The 21572-nt window shown below is 37.6% G+C and overlaps 1 protein-coding gene across 6 annotated transcripts in view; it reads right to left on the bottom strand.

The window, feature by feature from the left end:
* Ubr3 (ubiquitin protein ligase E3 component n-recognin 3) overlaps window positions 1-21572 on the bottom strand; it is a 129322-nt gene that overhangs the window by 50896 nt on the left and 56854 nt on the right. For 3 of the 6 annotated variants that reach the window (XM_087900040.1, XM_087900042.1, XM_087900041.1), the window contains exons 15-24: window positions 21184-21236; window positions 20949-21082; window positions 20533-20618; window positions 19437-19578; window positions 15517-15613; window positions 10439-10580; window positions 8273-8377; window positions 6401-6574; window positions 6202-6234; window positions 3561-4024 (exon numbers count right to left, since the gene is read on the bottom strand). In XM_087900040.1, coding sequence (XP_087756166.1) covers window positions 3561-4024; window positions 6202-6234; window positions 6401-6574; window positions 8273-8377; window positions 10439-10580; window positions 15517-15613; window positions 19437-19578; window positions 20533-20618; window positions 20949-21082; window positions 21184-21236 — 1430 coding nt within the window. The remainder of the gene's footprint in view (window positions 1-3560; window positions 4025-6201; window positions 6235-6400; window positions 6575-8272; window positions 8378-10438; window positions 10581-15516; window positions 15614-19436; window positions 19579-20532; window positions 20619-20948; window positions 21083-21183; window positions 21237-21572) is intronic. The other 3 variants (XM_087900043.1, XM_087900044.1, XM_087900045.1) reach the window with 1 other exon arrangement.

Below are 21572 nucleotides of genomic sequence, written 5' to 3'. Positions count from 1 at the left end.
TTCAAACTGGGCATCTGCATGTAGAAGAATGTGGAAAAGTCCATATTTATCACCCTGCATAAAACTCAAGTCCAAGTGGATCCAAGGCCTCAAAAGAAAACCAAATATGCTGAATCTGATAGAAGAGGAAGTGGAGAACAGCCTTGAATGCATTGGCCCAGGAAACAACTTTCTGAACAGAACACCAATAGCAAAGGCACTAAGATCAACAATTAACAAATGGAACCTCAAGAAATGAAACTAAAAAGCTTCTGTAAGCAAAGGATATCATCAATAGGACAAAACGGCAGCGTATCAAATGGAAAAAGAGTTTTACCAACTCAACATCTAACAGAGGACAAATTTCCAAAATACATAAAGAACTCAAGAAACTAGGTATACAAAAAACAACAAACCCAATAAAAAAGAGTAGTACAGATCTAAATAGAATTCTCAATTAGAGGAAACTCAAATGGATGAGAGGCACTTAAAGAAATGTTCAACATTCTTAGCCATCAGGGAAATTGAAATCAAAATAACCCCTAGATTTCCTCTTACACCTGTCAGAATAGCTAAGATCAATCACACAAGTGACAGTTCATGTTGGAGAGGATAGTTTTGAATGTATAACAACAGGTAAAAAATAATAACAATATCTTTTCTCTTCAGCCTCTAATGCAAAAAAAAGACACACACATAAATTTTTCCAATTCTATTCACTAAAAACACATGAAAACAGCTACATTTCATTATAAAAAGAACAAGGATTAAGTTTCTAAATCCCATTCTCTAGTAAAAGCAACGAGAACTCCACAGGAAATGGCTGGCTTCAAGTGCAAGATTAGCCTGGAAGATCACTCTGCCTACAAAGAGGAGTATGTTCAAGGCATGATAAGAACCAACCAAAAAGGATAAAGATCTTAGCATTAAGGAACTCTTAGTGGCTAAATCTGGAATATGTGATCATCAGAATACATCAGGTAGATGATAACTCAAACTAAAGCAAGAACTTCAGGAGCCCATGACTAGTGAAACAAATTAATAGTACCTTCAAAGGTGATACATGAGAAATTACAGAATCTCAAAGAATAGCCCTACTTTAAATGATGAGCTAATTACAAAGGAGTAGCGTAAACAGACAGTGCAGAAATCTGGCAGGCAGTTCCCTAACCAGCAGTCAATTGTAAACACTACTAACAAAACAAACAGAAATCAAGTGACCTGGTGGAAGCAGCAACATCTCGCCGATGTGCCTGCCAATGGCAGACTAGCCCATGGTGAGGCGGTCTACAACGACCCACTGTCCTAACCTTCAGAGATTCAAAATCATGAAAATAAAGGAAAGATGGAGAAACTGTTCCACTTTAAAAGTGATAAAAAAAAAGATTCAACAACTAAATTCAATGAGCAATAATAGAGTGGATGTTTCTTTGATGAGAAACTTTGAACAACTGTTTAAACATGGGATCTTATAATGTAATCATACTTAAATACAAGGTTAACTTCTTAATCTTGTAGTTCTACTTTGATTATATAAAAAAGGGCTTTTCCCCCTAGGAACTACACACTGAAGTATCCCAGTGTGGAGGGTAACACATCAGCAACTTACTCTGAAACCTTCAGCAAGTTCCTGGTACTGTCCGTAATCCATTTCTCTACATTTAAGATTACTTTGAAATAAAAGCCCATAAAAATCTAAGTGTATCCTCAGAGAAGAAGTGTTCATTGTGTGGATACTCGAAGCATTCCACTAGTGATGCAAAAATGTTCTGATAGACAGTAACTTTGATTAATCCATGGGTGGTCTCTTTTACCAGCACTAGGTGAGCTCTAAAGTTTCAGATTTTTTTCATTAATGCCAATCTACATCTCACTTCTAAGTATATGGCCAATAAAACAATATACCAAAAATAAAATCTGCTATCAAATATAAGAGAATCTCAAGTATAACTAAAATCAAAATGCATTTCTCGGGTGCTGGAAGGATGGCTAAGTAGCTAAGAGCATTCGCTGACCTTGCAGAGGATCTGGGTTTGGTTCCCAACCACCATGTGGCAGCTCACAACCATCTGTAATTTCTGTTTCAGGGTATCCAGTACCCTCTTCAGGCCTCCACAGGTACCAGGCGCACACATGGTATACAGTCATACAAATACCCATGCACGTAAATTACATGAATTTTGTTTTAATGTGTTTATCAGTTTTCTGTGAAACCAGCATTTAAAAAAAAAAAACCTACATTATTGCTTTTCTAAACTAGGTAAACATGTAAATTAAAGACCATTAACAAATGACAATTCTGACAAATTTAGTACATTTCAGAATTATTCTGAAGGTCGAGGACACTGAAGTAGCAAATTAAGAGAAAACTGTCCAAGACTTCCATTTGTACCTTGTGACTAAAATGGCTTCTCATACAGTTATCACAGATCCTTCACATCCTTCATCACTAGCAAATCACACAGGACTGCCAAACTCATAACACCAAACAATCTTGATACAGGTTTTCCTTTCTGATCTCTTATATCTTCTTTAATGCCACTTGTACTAGTCAGCTTTAACTATCAGTTTTACATAGTCCAGAGTAAACTGAGAGGGGAGCCTCAGTTGAGGGATTGCCCAGATCACATTGGCCTATTGCCATATTTGCAGGGAATTGTCTTGATTGTTAACTGATGTAGGATGGTCCAGCCCACAGTGGGCACCACTATTCCCTGGGAATGTTGCCTTGGGCTATACGTATAAGAAAGACAGTTAACCAAGAACCTGTGAATGAACCAACAAGGAGCACTCTTCCATGGTTCCTGCAACTTGAGTTCCAGGGGATCTGATATCCTGATAACGTCTGACTTTCATATGTACCAAGCATACATGCAGTGCAAATACATACATTTGGGAAAAACACACATAAAAATAATAAATCTAATTTAAATTTTTTACCTTTGAAAAATTAGGAAACAAAAGTTGGCAAAAGAAAATTTTAAGAAACATTGCTTTCTCTAATAATTGACAATCATATAGCAATAAACTCAAGTACCAAAAATCCAAATAGTTTGATTTCTATTTTAAGAAATACCTAAGGGCTGGTGAGATGGCTCAGCAGGAAAGACCCTTGCAAGTAAGCCTGATGACCTGAGTTCAATCCCCAGGACACACAAGATGGAAAAAGGGAACCGATTTCCAAAAGTTGTCCTCTGACCTTCGCATGCACACTATGATATGTGTGTTGACATGCAAATATGCACACATGTACATACACAAAATAATTTTTTTAAAAAGTATCTAAAATACTTCTATTTTTACTTAAAGTTACAAGAGAATTCTGAGGTGTCATTGCAATAATAGTATTAGCAATGTTTCTGAAGAGGTTTCCAACTTTCAACACTGGGGCCAGCAACACTCATGTTTTTATCCCCCAAAGAACTGAGCACCACACACACTAGCACAGGCTATGTTCAATCACTTACTTTACGAAGTAAAGTTGTAACTGAAACAACCAGGTCATGAGCCCTGAATGACTGAGAAACAGAAAAACCCAAATCATCAACTGTACAGATTTAAGACACTAAAAATGAAAATACCTTTCCTCCTTGTCCAGAGTCTTCTTCTCTGCTGCAGTGATTTTTTTGGGTGGCACAGGAGGGGTTACTTTCCTGCATATCTCTTCAATGATGCGCTTGTTCATTCTGCTTTGCATGGCAGCTTTTAGCAAAATTCTTTCTACTGCAGTTATACCATCCCCATGATTGTATTTAGGAATTTCTGGTTGTATTAAAACTTCTATGTCATCAAGCCATGGAGGATAGTAAGAGTTTTGTTTTCCTGAGAGTTTGTGATGAAGTTTGATTAGCAAAGACAATATGCTTTCCTTAATTTCCAAAATGGCTGTGGTTAACTGGGGAGCTGACCCAGGAGCTGACCATTTCTTTGGAGTGTAGGGCGGTCGAATCACCTGGTTTGCTTCACTGCTGCTTCTATTGATGATCTCCTGGAATTTCTTTCTACGCTCTGCTACTAAGCTGAAAACTTGAGCTGTGCCGGAATTCTACCAGTAAAGATAAGAAAAACAGAAAAAAGAAGTTACTCAATACCAATTCTAAAAATATATTACTATATTTTTCCAAAGATCTCTCCAGCAGATAAACCTGTTTCTTCCATTTCTTTCTCAAATACAGCCCCGCTTTAAAAGGGACAGCGGTGAGGAAAAGGAGGTCACCTCACTGCAACCGCCTGACTCTATGTTCCACAAAAAACAAACAAAGCTTGAGCCATACCTGCAGCCATATTACCAAAACAAAAAGCCTATAAACTAAGTTTCTCAATAAGGGAAGCTTCTGTATTATCCACCACCCATCAAGAAATTCATTATTCACTTCTGAAAGCCTGCTACAGCTTTCACATAATAAGAAAAGTTGTTTATCTTTTTTTTTCTTTTTGTTATTTTTTGTTATTGCTTTTTTGTTTTTTGAGACAGGGTTTCTCTGTGTAGCCCTGGCTGTCCTTGAAACCACAGAGATCTGTGTGCTTCTGCCACCTGAATGCTGGGATTAAAGGCATGCGCCACTACCGCCTAGCTTTCTTCACTTTTTTTTAAGACAGTAAATCTATAGTGAAAATTAATTTCACATTTAAGGAACTTCAAAAGTTTGAAAATTACAAAGATTTCAAGTTATAAAACTGAAATGTAAGGATAAAGGAATAAATTAATTTGCTTCAAACAGCATATCACCATATGTTATTTGAATAGACATTTTTAGTCAAGTGTTCGTCTCAATAATTTGTCTCTCTTTTTTTTCCTTATTTATTTATTTAAAGAATTTCCACTTTCTCCCCTCCTCCCAATACCCTCCCGCTCCCTCCACTCCCTCTTCTCCTCCCTCACCATTCCCAAGAGCAGTCAGGGTTTCCTGCCCTGTGGGAAATCCAAGTTCCTCCCCCCCTCCCTCCAGGTCCAGGAAGGTGAGCATCCAAACAGGTCAGGATCCCAGAAAGCCAGTCCATGCAGACGAAACAAGACCCAGTGCCATTGTCAATGGCTTCTCAGTCAGCCCCCATGTCAGCCACATTCAGAGAATCCGGTTTGATCACATGCTCGTTCAGTCCTAGTCCAGCTGGCCTTGGTGAGCTCTCATTCAATCAGTCCCCAATAATTTGTCTCTTAAACAGCCTTTTTGCTAAAGCAAACACACATTAGGCCTCTTAGAAATCATCTTTTAATTAAGTTATCAATCAGTTTAATGAATTTCATTCATTTTTCTAAAATGAGCATAAGAAGTATGCTTTTCTAGCTCAAATTATAGTATTCAACGTTATTTTAACATCCAAGATTTTCAAAGTATTTTGTAACATTAGAAGCAAAAGGGGCTCAGACAGAGATTTCAAGTTTTTAATTAAAACCCTTTATAGTATTCACAACAAAAACATGTTGCTAAAAGCAAAAAATAGACGAACAAATAGACTCGACACAAAAAAACACTGAATTCAGTTCTCTTTCTCCACTCACATGACACCTAGTTTACAGGAAAATACTACTTAATTATTTGGCATGTCATATGCTATGGGTGCTAGGCTATATGCATGCCTGGTACTTGGGACTGGAGTTACAGGCAGTTGTGAGTAGTCATGTGGGTGTTGGTACTTAACCCAGGTCCCTGAAAGGGACGTTAGTGCTCTTAACTGCTGAGCCTTCTCTCCAGACTCACTTCTCATTTTATTTTTAAAGATTAATTAAGCATCATGCAAAGAGCTGCTTTTCACAATGAGTTCCCAAACACAATACACAGAATACAAATATTTATGGGCCTGTTTCAGTTAATTGCCACAAAAGCACCCCCTTCAAAAAAAAAAAATCTTTTGATGGCCATGCTGCCAGCACTACATTTGCTTTGACTTAGGAGACAGTCATCTGTAAGGGGTTAGTAAACAGCTGCAGTGCTAATGGAAGCAGAGCCAAGTGGGCCACTTGTCACTGGTCCAGAATACTTTTAACACTAGCAAGAAAACTTTGCTACTAACCACTCAGCATTTTTAATAAGTAACATAAACTTATTTGAAATCAAATATAAATAACTTTATTAAAAGTAAAAAAACATTAAATTCAAGAAATGTTTTAAATTTTATTATATTAATCATATACATACACACACATACTCTAGTGGGTTTTTTTCCCCTCGTTTCCAATTAGTCAGGCTGCTAGTTAATACAAATATCATACACATCTACCTCTCTTTGAAGAACTTTAGGCCGTCGGGAATTCTATAGCAGGTTAAAGGAAAAAGACTGGTTAAGCAACAACATTTAGACATATCAGGAAATAAATGACAACTTCCAGCATTTCCTTCTGAATGCCATAGATTATCTATGCAATATCTCAGTATAATGTAAACCATTCCCTTTCCATTTCCCTCAGTTTTAAACTTACTTGTAAAGAGCCCAAATCATCAGAGCTCGTGCCGGCAAGTGAGTCCCTTTTCAACTCAGGAGCAGTCTCCGGGACTCGCACTCTGACATAATTTATAAAATGTCGCATATTTGATACCAAGTTACTTCCAGGGAACCAACTGTCATGACAACGTTCTGGTCCACCCATTGATACCTAAGACATAAAAAGAGAGTGGATGGATGGATGGATGGATGGATGGATGGATGGATGGATGGATGGATGGATGGATAGATAGATAGATAGATAGATAGATAGATAGATAGATAGATAGATAGATAGAATGAATAAACATGTGTACACCAGAAACTTGTCACTTCGAGTCTGAGATACAATGAAGTTCTCACTCAGTGTGTGCTTCTTCATAATTGATGCTCTCACCATAATACCAAAAAATACACAGACAGCTTTTCTCAACGTTTTTCATTTGAATACTAAATCTTCAATTTCAACAGTTCCATATATAATGTAATTCCATTTAGAGGAAAGCTTCAAAGGACCATATATATTTTCAGAATAAAGGTTTTTTAATGCCAGAGAATTGGCTCAGCAGGTACACTATCTGCCAAGCCCTACAATCTGAGTTAAACCACCAGATCCCATACAGCAGAAGGAAAGTACCAAGTCTTTCCAAAAAACAAAAAAACCATGCTATCCTCCACCTGCACATGTGCATTGTGGTGTACACCCCACCCAGATGCTAAATAAATATATGAATAGGACCATCTTGTCAGGTCTCCAAATTTAAGAATTAAGAATATGGGGCTGGAGAGATGGTTCAGCGGTTAAGAGAACTGGCTGCTCTTCCAAAGTTCCTGAGTTCAATTCCCAGCAACCATATGGAGGTTCACAACCATCTATAATGAAATCTGATGCCCTCTTCTGGTGTGCAGGCATACATGCAGACAGAACACTGCATACACAATAAATAAATAAATAAATAAATAAATAAATAAATAAATAAATAAATAAATAAATAAAGCTGAAAGCTAGAGAGAAAGTTCAGTGGTTAAGAACACCATCTGTTCTCCCAGAAAACTTGGGTTCAATGCCCAACACATTTTAGCAGCCCACGACCATCTCTAACTCCAGTTCTGGGGAACCTGGCGCCACTTCTAGTCTCCATGGGCACTTCATGTAAGTGATACATGGATAAAGATGCAGGCAAATGTCCATATACATTGTAACATGAAGGGCCTGCTTGCTGGGGGTTCTCTGTCCTGCCCGACCCCCCAGCTGTTTAGTCCCAGAGAAAAATCACACACAGATCTCTGTAAGTTATAATGCTAATTGGCCCATTAGGTCAGGCTACTTATTAGCTAACTCTTACATCTCGAGTAACCCATTTTTCTGATCTATTTTAGCCATGTGGCTCAGTACCTTTTTCAGTGGGGTAGCTCACATCCTGCTGCTTTGATGATCTGGGCAGGAGTGGGAGAAATCAATTTCTTCCTCCCCAGAATTCTCCTGCTCTCTTTGCATCATTTTCACTTCCTGTCTGGTTTTTCCGCCTATACCTCCTGCCTGGCCAATCAGCATTTATTTAAAACATGAAAGACAGAATACAGACAATTCTCCCACACCAATACATAACAAAAGTAATGTTAGCCTAGTGGAGGCAGTGCACGCCTTTAATTCTAACACTTGGGGGCAGAGGCAGGTGGATCTCTATGAGTTCAAGGCCAGCCTGGTCTACAGAGTGAGTTCCAGGACAGCTAGGCTACACAGAGAAACCTGTCTTGAAAAAAAAACCAAAAAAAAAAAAAATCCAAATGAAACTTCTTGAAAAGAACTGCCTGATGGCAGACAGAGATTGCTTCCTCTTAAATGTTCTAAGACAGAGGCAGTGCTTACCTCTTCCTCAGAATCATCCTCAGCAGAGTTTTCCAAGCCTAATTCAATCAGATACAACACCATGCACAGCACATGTTCAGACAGATTTTGATGATCCATTAGAATCTAAAAAAAAGAAGAAAACACCTCATAATTAACTTTTTCACAATATATATTGTAGTTAAAGAGATGAAAACATTCTATTACAAACAAAAATCACAATCAAATAATTATCAGATATAAAAATGCAAATCTTAGTGAAAATACAACCTAAAACACTAGGTTTCCTTTGAAGATTATACAGAACTTTTGCTAGATTTATTTAATGATGTGCATGGGGTGTGTGTGCACATAACTGCAGATATTCTCATCAGTCAGAGTCATATATTGAATCCTCCAAGGTTGAAGTCACAGGTGGTTATGAGCTGTACAATGAGGGTGCTGGAAACTTAGCATCCTCTGTAAGAGCAGATATACTCTTAATCACAGAGCCAAGCATCCAGGCCTACATAAGAATATTATGCAGTATCTGGAAATAGCAGTTTGAAGACTTCATAAATAAAGAGTACCACATTTAACAGACAGAAAAGTCACTAATATAAATACAGCAGTATTTACTAAAATAATTTACCAAGAACACTTTACATTATAAGCTCCTGATACTCTCCTGAAGACAGGGTGCAAAATAAATGAGTTAGCTAACTAGCATAATTCATTTAAATGCAACTGTATTTGGCTGACAGCTGAAATCCAATATGAATCATTAGTATTGATTTTGTCTTTAATGTTCTTGGCCTCTAAATTTTGTGTGTGACTATATAAATATGTAAGACAATGTATGTTTTACATTATAAGAATGGAAAAAGGAAAATTCAATGAACCTTACCTTATACATAAATTACACAACTCAAACCTAACTCATTTTCCACAGGATTTAAGGACTGTGATAGGCCAGTGATTGGTCTAAAGATATCTAAACTACTACAGGAACAAGGACATGTGCTCAACTATGTTCATAGCAGCTTTGTTAGTCATAGTCAGAACCTGGAAATAACCTAAATGCCCCTCGACCAAAGAATGGATAAGGAAAATGTGGTACATTTACACAATGGAGTACTACACAGCAGAAAAAAATAATGACAGCTTGAATTTTGCAGGAAAATGGATGGAGCTAGAAAACATTATTTTGAGTAAGGTAACCCAGACACAGAAAGACAATTATCATGTGTACTCACTCATAGGTGGTTTTTAAACATAAAGCAAAGAAAGCCACCTACAAACCACAATCCCAGAGAACTTAGACAACAATGAAGACACTAAGAGAGACTTACATAGATCTAATCTACATGGGAAGTAGAAAGTAGAAAAAGACAAGATCTCCTGAGTAAATTGGGAGCATGGGGACCATGAGGGAGGGTTGAAGTGGAGAGGAGAGAAGCAGGGAGGGGAACAGAGAAAAATGTAGAGCTCAATAAATATCAAAAAAAAAAGAAAGACATGAATAGAAACACTAAGAGTTCTACTTAACTAATTAATGCATGCTTTCTTGAATAATTAAAAATTATCTGTACACAGTCAATGGAGATCTATATACAGAATAGAATATTCTCAGTTTTCTTTCTAATTTTTCAAATGAAGGAAGAAAAATTAAACATTTCCTTTATTTCTAATTATATAACACCTATGCCTATTATTTCATTGATGCTTATTTATTTGAGCAGTATTCTCCAGGTATGATTACCTGATCCTTCATCTCTTATACAGCTTAAATCATTAAAAATCCCACAGTATACATATAAAGCAGAGAAAGCCACTCTAAAGTAAGGTCAATGGTTCACACACTCTGTCTGCCAAGCAGGAGGCTCGCTGACTATTTGCTCCCTTAGTCCACTACATAATTCCTATAACCACAATACTTCTCATTCAACAGAAGCCATAACAAATACTCCAATGTAAAGCTGAAGAAAACAAACATTTTCCACAGACAAGTATAACTGCTTCATAATTGTTCAATTAGGACTTCAAATACATGTAATCATAACTTATACTCACACATTAAAAAAATTATAAACACATTTTGCTTTTTATAAGTGGTACTTTCATATAAATATTATCATTTAGCATTTTGACTTGAAAATTATGAAAATACATTACAATCCACATCATTCTAACCAAACTCTACTCTACCTTGTACAGCAGAGTGAAGAGCACAATGTGCAAAGTTTTGCAATGCAGAAGTCTCAGGAGGCCTCTGTAGCTGGGGCGCAACGGTGCTCTCTTCTTATAGGGAGGCCAGGGATTGCCAGGGAACTTTCCACTTTGTTTTAAACTATAGAAATAAAACAAAATCAAAAGTATATGATAGACTCAAATTTAAACTGATTTACAGGCATTAATTTCTATCACATCTTCTAAACATTACTAAGTGATCATAAATGTTTTAAAAGGCTAGATACTTACTACACAATAAATATTATTTTTTCCTTTCCTATTGGATAAAAGTTTACCAAAAAAGCTAGGCTAATAACTAAAGATAAATATAAAAATACTAACAAAAATAACATATAGCAAAGCTATTTCCTTGTCTAACACTTGACAAAATCAGTCATCTGAAAGTGTTCCCACTGCTAACGGCTGGAAAGTAGGTAAAAAGAGGCACATTCTTCTGATCCCACACTGAGTCCTAGAGGAGAAGTGGACTAGAGGTGTCAGAAGAAAGGGTCACCAGTAGTCACTGATACTGTGGAGATAGTTTTAAAGTCTTTTGGGCGAGTGAGATGGCTGACTAGGTAAGGACACTTGCCCCCAAGCCTAATGCCCCACACAGCAGAAGAGAACTGGCTCCTACAGGTTGTCCTCTGGCCTCCACACAAGCACCTATGGTAGTAACACGTGTCCACAGGCACGCACACTAAACAAATGCAATTTAATAAATACAGTATTTCAGTAGTATGTCTACTGTGCGCTGCTTTGTTGGGCCAAAATTATCTCAGGGCCTGTAGGACTGAGAAAGGCCTGACTCAAGTTTGAGGGAACCGAGAGAGGATGAGACAGCAAAAACTAGGTAGACAGCCCTCCAGCCAGAGGGAGGGCTTGGCTGTCTCTCACTGGCTGGAGGTACCCCCATATCACACCATGTCACTTAACCTATATAAGTTGACACTCACAGTAATAAACTGAGTTCCTGCTTTGACTTGACTCCCTATCGTGTCTGATTGTCCTGCATCATTGGACGGCTGAGCGGGTGGATAGCACACTGACCTTTCCCTGGCGAATAAGAGGGCTAAGGAGGCCTAGCACTGCTTAAAAAGTGTTGGATTCACACAAGGTCCAGACATGGAGATGAGATACCTCTATTGCTGAGACCTAGAATATCTTTTACATCTAAATGAGGAGACTAACCCCCAAGGAGATGTGTTTATCTGTATCTGAACAGAGAAACAGGAGGACCCCAGAAAGACAGTAATTACAATCCTACACACAAAATAATAGCAGGCTCAAAGCACAATAAAAAAAAAAATTGAGAAAATTACATAGAAAAGTTGACAGACCCATGTTACTCATAGCTCAAGGGGAGGGGGGGAGGAAGAGTTTTAACAAAAAAATTAATAAGTCCAAGTCTATAGCTTATTAAGTACATTTAATACATTTATACAAAGTGCACTCAGGGGATTTATAAAAAGTTGCTAAATAATGCAGGATGCCCTGTTAAACAGACAATAAGAGCTGGAGAAAGAGCCCAGCAGTTAATGGGCCCAGAATTTGTTTCCCAGCACCCACATCAGGGGTTCAGAACTACCTGTAACTCCAGCGCTAGGGGACCCAACATCTCTCAAGTGCACATACCCCCATGCATACACGTAACTAAAAGCAAAAGAATTTTGTGAAGTAGAGGCTGACAGGATGGCTCAGTAAGTAAAAGCACTACCACACAGGTCTAGTGACCTGAACTCCATCCCTATAACCCACACAAAGATGGAAAAAGAGAACAAAACTGCCCTCTGAGCGCCACACTTCATGGCATGCATGCATCTACACAAAAACATCATACATACATATAGAATATAATTGTAAATGGAAATTTTAAATATACAATGACACTATCAGTATCTGCTGTATCAATAATCATAGGTGGGACATTAAAAGCTAAAAGAAATAAGGGCCTAAGTTGCCCTTACCACTGTAAAGGATTCCTCTCCCTGAGGACAAAACGTCAAGCACAGTAAAAGGGAGAAGACAATATTAAAGTCATGATTTGAATTTGATTCAAAACCATTAAGCCCTGTGTCTCAGTTTGGGTCTCTATTGGTGTGAAGAAACATCATGACACGGAAACCCTTGCCTTGTTTACAGTTTCAGGGGTTCAGTCCATTATGATCGTGAAGGGGAGCACGGTGGAATGCGGGCAGACATGGTGCTGAAGTTGAGAGTGCTACATTTTGTAAACAACAAGAAGTGAATTGACTATCAAACTGAGGGAAGCTTGAGCAAGGACCTGAAAGCCCATCCCCATAGTAACATCTTCCTCCAACAAGGCCACACCTCCTAATAGTGTCACTCCCTCTGGGGGTCATTTTCTTACAAACCATAGCACCCTGTCTCTCTCCCATTTGGTTTACAGACTAATGTGAGGGAGGCCATTACCTCTGGGAAGATATTTAAAGATACTTCTCTGAGAAGGCTAATCTAAACAACCAGACACAGGCTTCTTAACAAACCTACCTACAACATAGTCTATGAAAACTCTTATTCACACGCACCCAGAAATATCAGAATATGCCCATGACCTGGAAGCTAGACATGGAACAATAGGTAACATATCTCAAGGGCAAGAGATACCAGGGGGAAAGAGGGCTAAAATAAACATCATTAACATAGCATTAAAATGATGCTGCACTATGACCACATGCACAGGATGGCTCAATGGGTAAAGCACATGTTGCACAACATGAAAACCTGAGTTTGGATCCTATAACCCACATAAAAGCCAGGAGTGGTAGCACATTCTTGTAACTCCAGCACTAGAGGGCAGAGATAAGCAGATCCCAAGGGGATAGTCAACAAAACAGTCAGCTCTACGTTCAGTGAGAGATCTTATCTCAAAAAATAAGATGGAGAAATGTGCCTACAAGGGTGAGCACATATACGGGCAGGAACTAAATACACAAATGAGACAAATGGAGAAATGTGGAAAGACAAAGAATAAAAGAGGAAAGTAGAAAATGACAGTTTAAAATCACTTTGTAGATGTGATTTTATATGACTGTATGAAGTAGTTATCAATAAAAAAATTACTTAGACCTAAGCAGCTAATGACAGAACATTGATTAGAAGACATATTATCCCTCCAAGAAAAATTCTAAGTCAGTTTATGCCAACAGGTCTCTCTGCAATAGTAACCATGACACCGCAGTCAAGAAAATCAGGATATAGGGATCAGTTGTCAGCAGCAACTCTACCAGTCATTAGGGAGACAAGACTATGCCTACTTGAGAATTCTGCTCTTAAATAAAGAGAAAAAAAAAAGAAAAGAATAGAAAGGAAGGAAGGGAGGGAGGGAGGGAGGGAAAAAGAAAGCTGGCATGGTGATGCATTCCTTTAACCCCAGCACTCTTGAGGCAAAGAATCTCTGAATTTGAGGCCAGCTTGTTCTACAAAGAAAGAACCTGTATCAAAAAAGAAGAAGAAGAAGAAGAAGAAGAAGAAGAAGAAGAAGAAGAAGAAGAAGAAGAAGAAGAAGAAGAAGAAGAAGAAGGGGAAGAAGGGGAAGAAGGGGAAGGAGAGGAAGGGGAAGGGGAAGGGGAAGAGGAAGAGAGGAGGAAGAGGAAGGGAGGAGGAAGGAAGGGAAAGAAAGAAAGAAAGAAAGAAAGAAAGAAAGAAAGAAAGAAAGAAAGAAAGAAAGGAAGGAAGGAGAGAGGGAGGGAGGGAGGGAGGGAAGAAAGAAAGAAAGAAAGAAAGAAAGACAGACAGACAGACAGACAGACAGACAGACAGACAGACAGACAACTGCTTTCCTATCATAGTGTCTGGCATGTGACAATAGATACACACTATAAAATAAAATTTCCCCCTACCAAACTGTTTATGTGAAATATTATTTTTTCTTTTTTGGTTTGAGACAAGGTTTCTCTGTAGCTTTGGGGCCTGTCCTGGAACTAGCTCTTGTAGACCAGGCTGGTCTTGAACTCAGAGATCCACCTGCCTCTGCCTCCCAAATGCTGGGATTAAAGGCGTGTGCCACCAAGGTCCTACGTGAAATAATTTTTTAATGATTTATTTATTCCTATTTTATATGAATTGGTATCTTGTCTGCATGGATGTCTGCATAAGAGTGTCAGATCCCCGGGAGTGGTAGACAGTTGCAAACTGACATATGGGTGCTGGAAATTGAACTCAGGTCCTTTGGAAGAGCAGCCAGTGCTGAGCCATAGCTCCAGCCTGTGTGTGAAATAATTAAATAGAACTTTCATTAAATTTTTATTAGTTTAATAAATTTAATAGTAAATTTATTAAATTTCTATTAGTTACAAAGTAATAGACTATTAAATTTATTGTATACTTACTTCTTAAATATTCAAAAGGACTAACATCCATAATCATTGAAAAAGTCATAATAACTTATAGATTTTCCTAGCAAATGTTTCCTCTGAATTTTACATCTTTTAATTTCTGTTAGTTTTGTTGTATTTTGTTTTGTTTTTCCAGACAGGGCTTTTCTGGAACTTGCTTTGCAGACCAAGCTGACCTCAAGATCACAGCCTCCGAGTGCTGGGATCAAGTGCTGCCAGCACTGCCCGGCTTATCTTTCAATTTTTACTTTTTCTTTCTTTTTTGATTTGGTTTGCTTGTTCTTTGAGACAGAATCCCATATAGTCCTGACTGTCCTTGAAAGGGCTATGTAGACCACGCTAGCTTTAAATTCACAGAAATCTGCCCACCTCAGCCTCCTGAGTGACAGGATTAAAGGTGTGTGTAACCATGTCTGGTATGTTCCAATCTTTCAACATGAACTTTTCAATTTTACTTGTCTGACAAATACTTGCTAGATGACTGCCTACTAGGAGACTACATCTAGTTTTATATCAAATTTTTATAAAAATTTTGAGAAAATAAATCTCAGCTAAATTGTTTTTAAAAAACCTTTAGATAGCATTTTCTCTTAGATTAGGTATATTTTAATGAGATCATATCATGTGTTACAATGGAAACTTTCCTATAGAAATACAACTTTTCCATAATGACATTAACCAACTCCTTAGACTTACAAGGTTGTGTATCTGTCCATTGCAGACTGCACATCCCGGCGGTAAACTGTTCGAAGAATGACCATGACGGGGTCAAACTCCTGATCCCAGACTTCAGCTATTAGACAAAAGAAGCAGAATCAGAAACCTGACTTCTTAGGAATAAATCAAACTCAAATTACTTAGCAAATTCAGTGAGAATGTTTTAAATTCAAAAATTGAAACTTAAATTTAATTAAATTGCCTTAATGAGATCTTGATGCTGTGATTACTTTTACTAAGTTAAAAACCATAATTTCAATTTTAGGAATGTCCTCTTGGGTTCTACAAGCCTCAACAAGCGAAAGTTTTATAACATAACAATGCCACACTATATAGTTTATTGCTCTTGGATTTAAGTATCTTTTTCTTATTTTCTTGGTAAGGTACATATTAGAAAGAGTGAAATACCTTTAAAATAATTCAATTGTAAAATTATGAAAACTAAATTAAAAATGTACTGATCAGCTGAATCACTTTATAAGTTGTTGCTTTTTGCCCCTCAGCTAAAAATCAGTGATGATTCTCCTTCTGTTCTGTACAATCAAGAGTCACGATCCCATATACTGGGTGTGCACAACTGATGATGCACAGGTTGTTGTTAGTATTAAGTGTATATACAGCATTTTTTAATACTTACATAATTATTTTCAACATGCAATTTTCAGATTTAACAAGTAACTATAAGATACAAATAAAACATATAATCTCATAAATAATCATGTCTGGATAAAGAGAGATTACAAAAATTAACCCACTGGGGGGGAAAGAGCAATGAAACCCTAAGTAAGTAACCTAAGTATATCTAAAAGGTAGCCCAAGGAGTTGGAAAGATGGCTTGGCAGTTAAAAACACAGTCTGCTCTTCCAGAAGGCCCAGGGCTCAATTTCCAGCACCTACATAATGGTTCACAGATACTTTTAACTCTAGTTCCAGAAGATCTTATGCCCTCTTCTGACCTCTGAAGGCATCTGGCATACATGTGGCACATACTTGACACACATATCTGGCACACATACATACATGACAGACAAACACTCATAAAAGTTTTATAATAATTTTAAAAATATGTCACTATCCAGGCAGTGGTAGCACCTGTCTTTAATTCCAGCAGAGGCAGGTGGATATCTGTGAGTTCAAGGCCAACATGGTCTACAGAGTGAGTTCCAGGATAGCCAGGACTGCACAGAGAAACTCTGCCTTGAAAAAAACAAAAAATAAAAATAAATAAATAATGATAACAAAAAATATGTCACATGTGGTGGCTCACACCTTTAATGATAGCATCATGAGGCAGAGGCAGGTGATCTATGTGGCTTCAAGGCCAGTGAAGTCTACATAGGAAGCTCCAGGTCAGGGTTACATAGTGAGATCCTGCCTCAAAAAATAACTGGCCAGCCCTGAAATCACATATACAAGTAACACTGGGTAGACAAAGCAATTTGTATTTATATATTTATACATGAGAGAGAGAGAGAGTAACAATTAAAACGCCATCAATTTGAGTGAGAGCAAAAAGGGGAAACATGAGAGGGGTTAAAAAAAAAAGAAAAAGAAAGGGAGATATTATATAAATATATTTTAATTTCAAAATGGTTTAAATTGAAAATAAATACTAAAATATGTCCTGAGAATAATTTTAGAAACAGTGTATGTTTCACTAGTTTGAATGGTTTTTCTGCTCTCCACTCTCTAGCAAAATCCTTAGCATTTCCAAAGCCATACAGGTTTAAGCTTATCCCACTCTAGCACAGGACACTGCTGACAGCAGTCCCTCGACTACCTTGAACTTTACTGTGCACAACAACCATCCACAGGGCTTGTCTACCAAGCAGTTTCCAGATTTTTGCCCAGAAAGATTCTGGTGAAAGCAGAGAGGAAATGAGGCATGGAATGAGCCTGGTGTACCTCAAAAAGCATGGCATCATACAGGAAGGCTAGTCCATTCCTAAGATCTTCTCAACTTCCAAAACAATGTGCTCTTTACATAATAAAGACATACTCCGCGGGCTGGAGAGATGGCTCAGAGGTTAGAGCACTGCCTGCTCTTCCAAAGGTCCTGAGTTCAATTCCCAGCAACCACATGGTGGCTCACAATCATCTGTAATGGGGTCTAGTGCCCTCTTCTAGCCTGCAGGCATATATGCAAAATACTAAGAATACTGTATACATAATAAATAAATAAATATTAAAAAGTAAATTCTTAAAAAAAAAAGACATACTCTTTATTGGGATCATAGTCCACCTGGATACTGGATTGTTCCTTCTACTTATGAATGTCACAGGAAATAACACATAAGGCTTTTCTTCTATCCTTTGCTAAATGCAGTACATGCTATATGTAACTTCAAAATGCATACTGAACTTTCATTTACAAAATAATGCTGAGGAGGTAAAAGAATAGAAACTTAAACCCTTTCATTTTCTTTTTTTTAAGAGCAGTAATTGCTTTTTTTAAAGATTTATTTATTATATACACAGTATTCTGCCTGTATGTATCCCTACATTATGGATCTCATTACGGATGGTTGTGAACCACATATGGTTGCTGGGAATTTAACTCAGGACCTCTGGAAGAGCCATTTCTTCAGTTCCAACCCCTTCAAATTTTTAATGTGAAAACCAGTGGTTTTTTCTATTAAGACCTCTCTGCCAATCAAAATTCTACCTACTTTTCACTCTTGTCAATCAAATCATATAAAAACATAAGAGGAAACCCTCAGAAAAACAACCACTTAAGGAAAGGACTTCTGTGAGTTTAAACTTATTATGCTGAAAGGACCGCCAGCATCCTATACAGACTTTACCTATCTCAGGTTAAAAGTTAGTGAGCTCAGCATTATGGGAAATACCTTGAATCCCAGCACATGGGAGACAGAGGAAGTAGATCTCTGTGAGTTTGAGGCCAGTCTGGTGGATACAGCAAACTCCAGGTCAGTCAAAGTTACATAGTAAGACTTTGTCTTTTAAAAAAATTCAAAAGGGGCTGGAGAGATAACTCAACAGTTAAGAGCTCTGGCTGCCCTTCCAGAGGACCCAAGTTCAATTCCCAGCACCCACGTGGCAGCTCACAAATGTCTGTAACTCAAGTTCCAAATCTGACATCTTCACATCAATACACATAAAATAGTTAAATAATTTTTTAAAAATTCAACAAAATAAATGAATAAATATAATAAAAACTGCTTCAAATTAAATTTTAAAAGATACCTTCTTTCTTTTATAATTTATGGTTCATTTATGTTAGTGATCACTTACAGAATGAAATAGAGCTCCTAGCTAAGGCTGTTTCTGTAACTTAATCATTTTAGAAAATAAATACTTTCTGTTGTTGTTTGAGACAAGCTCTCTTTATTATGTAGCCCTAGTTATCCTGGACTAGCTATGCAGACTAGGCAGGCCTTGAATTCATAGAGATCCACCAGCCTCTGCCTCCTAAATGGAAGGAATACCACTGTTAAATATAAAAAAAAAAACAATTCATTTATAAGAAATCTGGCAGAAGAATATCAAACCTGAATTAATAAAAAAGGTCACTATGTTAGGGGTAAAGTCAGTAAAGTTCTTGTTTTAGAGTACAAGGATCTGAGTTCCACCTGAGAACACATATGAAAAGGCCAGGTAGCATGCACTTCCAACCCCAGAGCTAAGGAGGTGGGGACAGGCACATCTCTGGGGCCCTCAACCAACAATCAGCCTGTGAAGTGAGATCCGGTTTCACTGAAAGAGCTGTTGCAAAGAACAAGGAGAACGGCTGGAGGAATGAACAACACATTCAAAGCTGACCTCTGGCTTCACGAATACACACACCCACACAAACACGCATGCACACTAAATAAGTAAATACACAAACAAGAATTTTCTTTCAGTGTACACAGGAAAGAATTTACGTGTAAACATACCTTTGGGAGTATACATGCCTTGTTGCATAGAGCCTCCAGGTTCAAAAACAGGAGCCTTAAAATCAGCTACAGCAGATAAAACTGATTCAAAGCTGTAACTTCCAGGAATAATGCCACTTTTGGGGTTGGGATTTTCTGGGATATGATGCATTTGTCAAGAAAAAACAATGACTAGGGCAAGCTTCAAAGTCTGCAAATTACTTCTAATTCATTTTACCAACTAGAAAATGACTGGCCGTAATGTATAAGGCTGGCCACAAGAGGGCCACATAATCAATCAGTATTAACTTTATTATGATGTCTTTTTCAATAATTTAAATCTAGGAGCTAGTTAATAAACTATACAATGAAGTAGTCCCAAGTATACTTTCCCCTGAATAAATTCATCAAACTACATCAAATGAGAGAAAAAACAAGTTTAATTATCTCCATTTTCATCAATGCATAAATATGCTGCACCCTTCTTCAGACGAACAGGTAGAACACACATTTAATCCCAATACTCAGGAGACAGAGGCAGGTGGATCTGTGTGAGTTCGAGGCTAGCCTGGTCTACAGAGCAAGTTTCAGGACTGTAGGAGCTACATAGAGAAACCCTGTCTCAAAGACCCACTACTAAACAATTAGTTCAACACCAAGGATCATGCTGCCAGTAGGCAAAGGATAATCCATAAACTTGAAAATTCAAGACCCAATTCTAACAAAAATCTTCAGAATGTTTAAAACCCCAGCAGTGGTAAAATTATAAAGACTCTCTCTAAGCATTCCAGGTTGGCTACATAAGGAAAAAAAACATAGGTACCATTTACAAAATGTTCAGCTTCTTCTCCCTCATGCTGTTTTAGAGGATTGGGTCCTATGTGTCCAGAACTATCAGTTCTGAGGCCAACCTGAAGTCTAAAAAAATCTTCCCAAGAGACAGTAAGAGAAGACAAATACTTACCACCTGCCAGCACATATCCTTCAGCAAACAACTGAGATTTTTCTCCTTTTTTCTTCGTATTTTCAAGTTTTAAAAAATCTTTAAAAATTGAGATATTTTAATCCATAAAAGTAATTCTTACCACAAGCACCAGATCACAGTTTTAAAGGATATGAGGTCGAGCAAGGAGCTGTGTGTCCTATCATTCATGCACAGCTGCGCCACCATCTCTGCCCTGAGAGTCTCGTCATCAGACATTCCTAAAATTATTAAAAACAGAATTAATCTATATAGAGATGCATTATAAAAATTCATCACATATTTTATTATAATGTTCTACAAAATGTGAAATGCCTTAAGCTAAAGAGTAATGACTACAAAGCCCAAATCAAACTGCAGCTTCACTGCCTTGATATTGCTGCTCCTGTAAGCAAAGAACTTTTTTTAAAGATTATTCTAAACCATGTGTGAATTGTACATGTCAAGATTTTAAAGGTATGTTTTAAAATATCCACATCCATAAATCCAATACTAACAGAGGACTAGGGAAGAGAAAGAAACAGTCATTAATATCACAATTCATGGTTTACCTAAGTGTAAGCGAAGACTCAGAAGAATCACAAGGAAGGTGAGTGCTCCCTCCAGCATTGACCGCTCATGCTCCACATCAAGTACGGTATTGTGGTGCTGGGAAGCCATGGTCAGTAAGTCCACCACCTTAAATCTAGAAGAAGAAATATTGCAAATTCATTTTTAGAGAATAAAACAAAATTAAGTTCAATTCCCAATACCTGCTAATACCTGTCTTATTATACATACGCTTACCTTTCAAAGACAGACGATATAAAGTAATCTGGATCAAGTCTAGAAGCACAGACCTTTAAAACACAAGGAAAGCTTTATTTCTCACATTCAGTGTTGCTTCTTAGATTAGTCATGTTTTTAAATTTTCTGTTTTCTTCTACAAGCCATAAGACACACAAAACCAGAAAAACCATCAAGGTCTAATAAAAGATACTAATGATAGCTGGGGATACCTAATTCCTCAACAGTAGGAAATTCACATAGGAATGCAGTCCCACACAAACGTCCACCCAGTTCATCAAACTCATATGTGGATGCACTGTTTCCCAAACCCTCAATGACTGTAAGGTTGCGCACAGCACAAGCAGGTATAGCACCTATGCTGCAAAGGCTGCCAGAACTATTTAAAC

This window comes from Myodes glareolus, chromosome 21 (assembly GCF_982192425.1).
Source record: "Myodes glareolus chromosome 21, mMyoGla1.1, whole genome shotgun sequence".
Taxonomy (NCBI): Eukaryota; Metazoa; Chordata; class Mammalia; order Rodentia; family Cricetidae; genus Myodes; species Myodes glareolus.
This window is presented reverse-complemented; position numbering and strand designations above follow the sequence as displayed.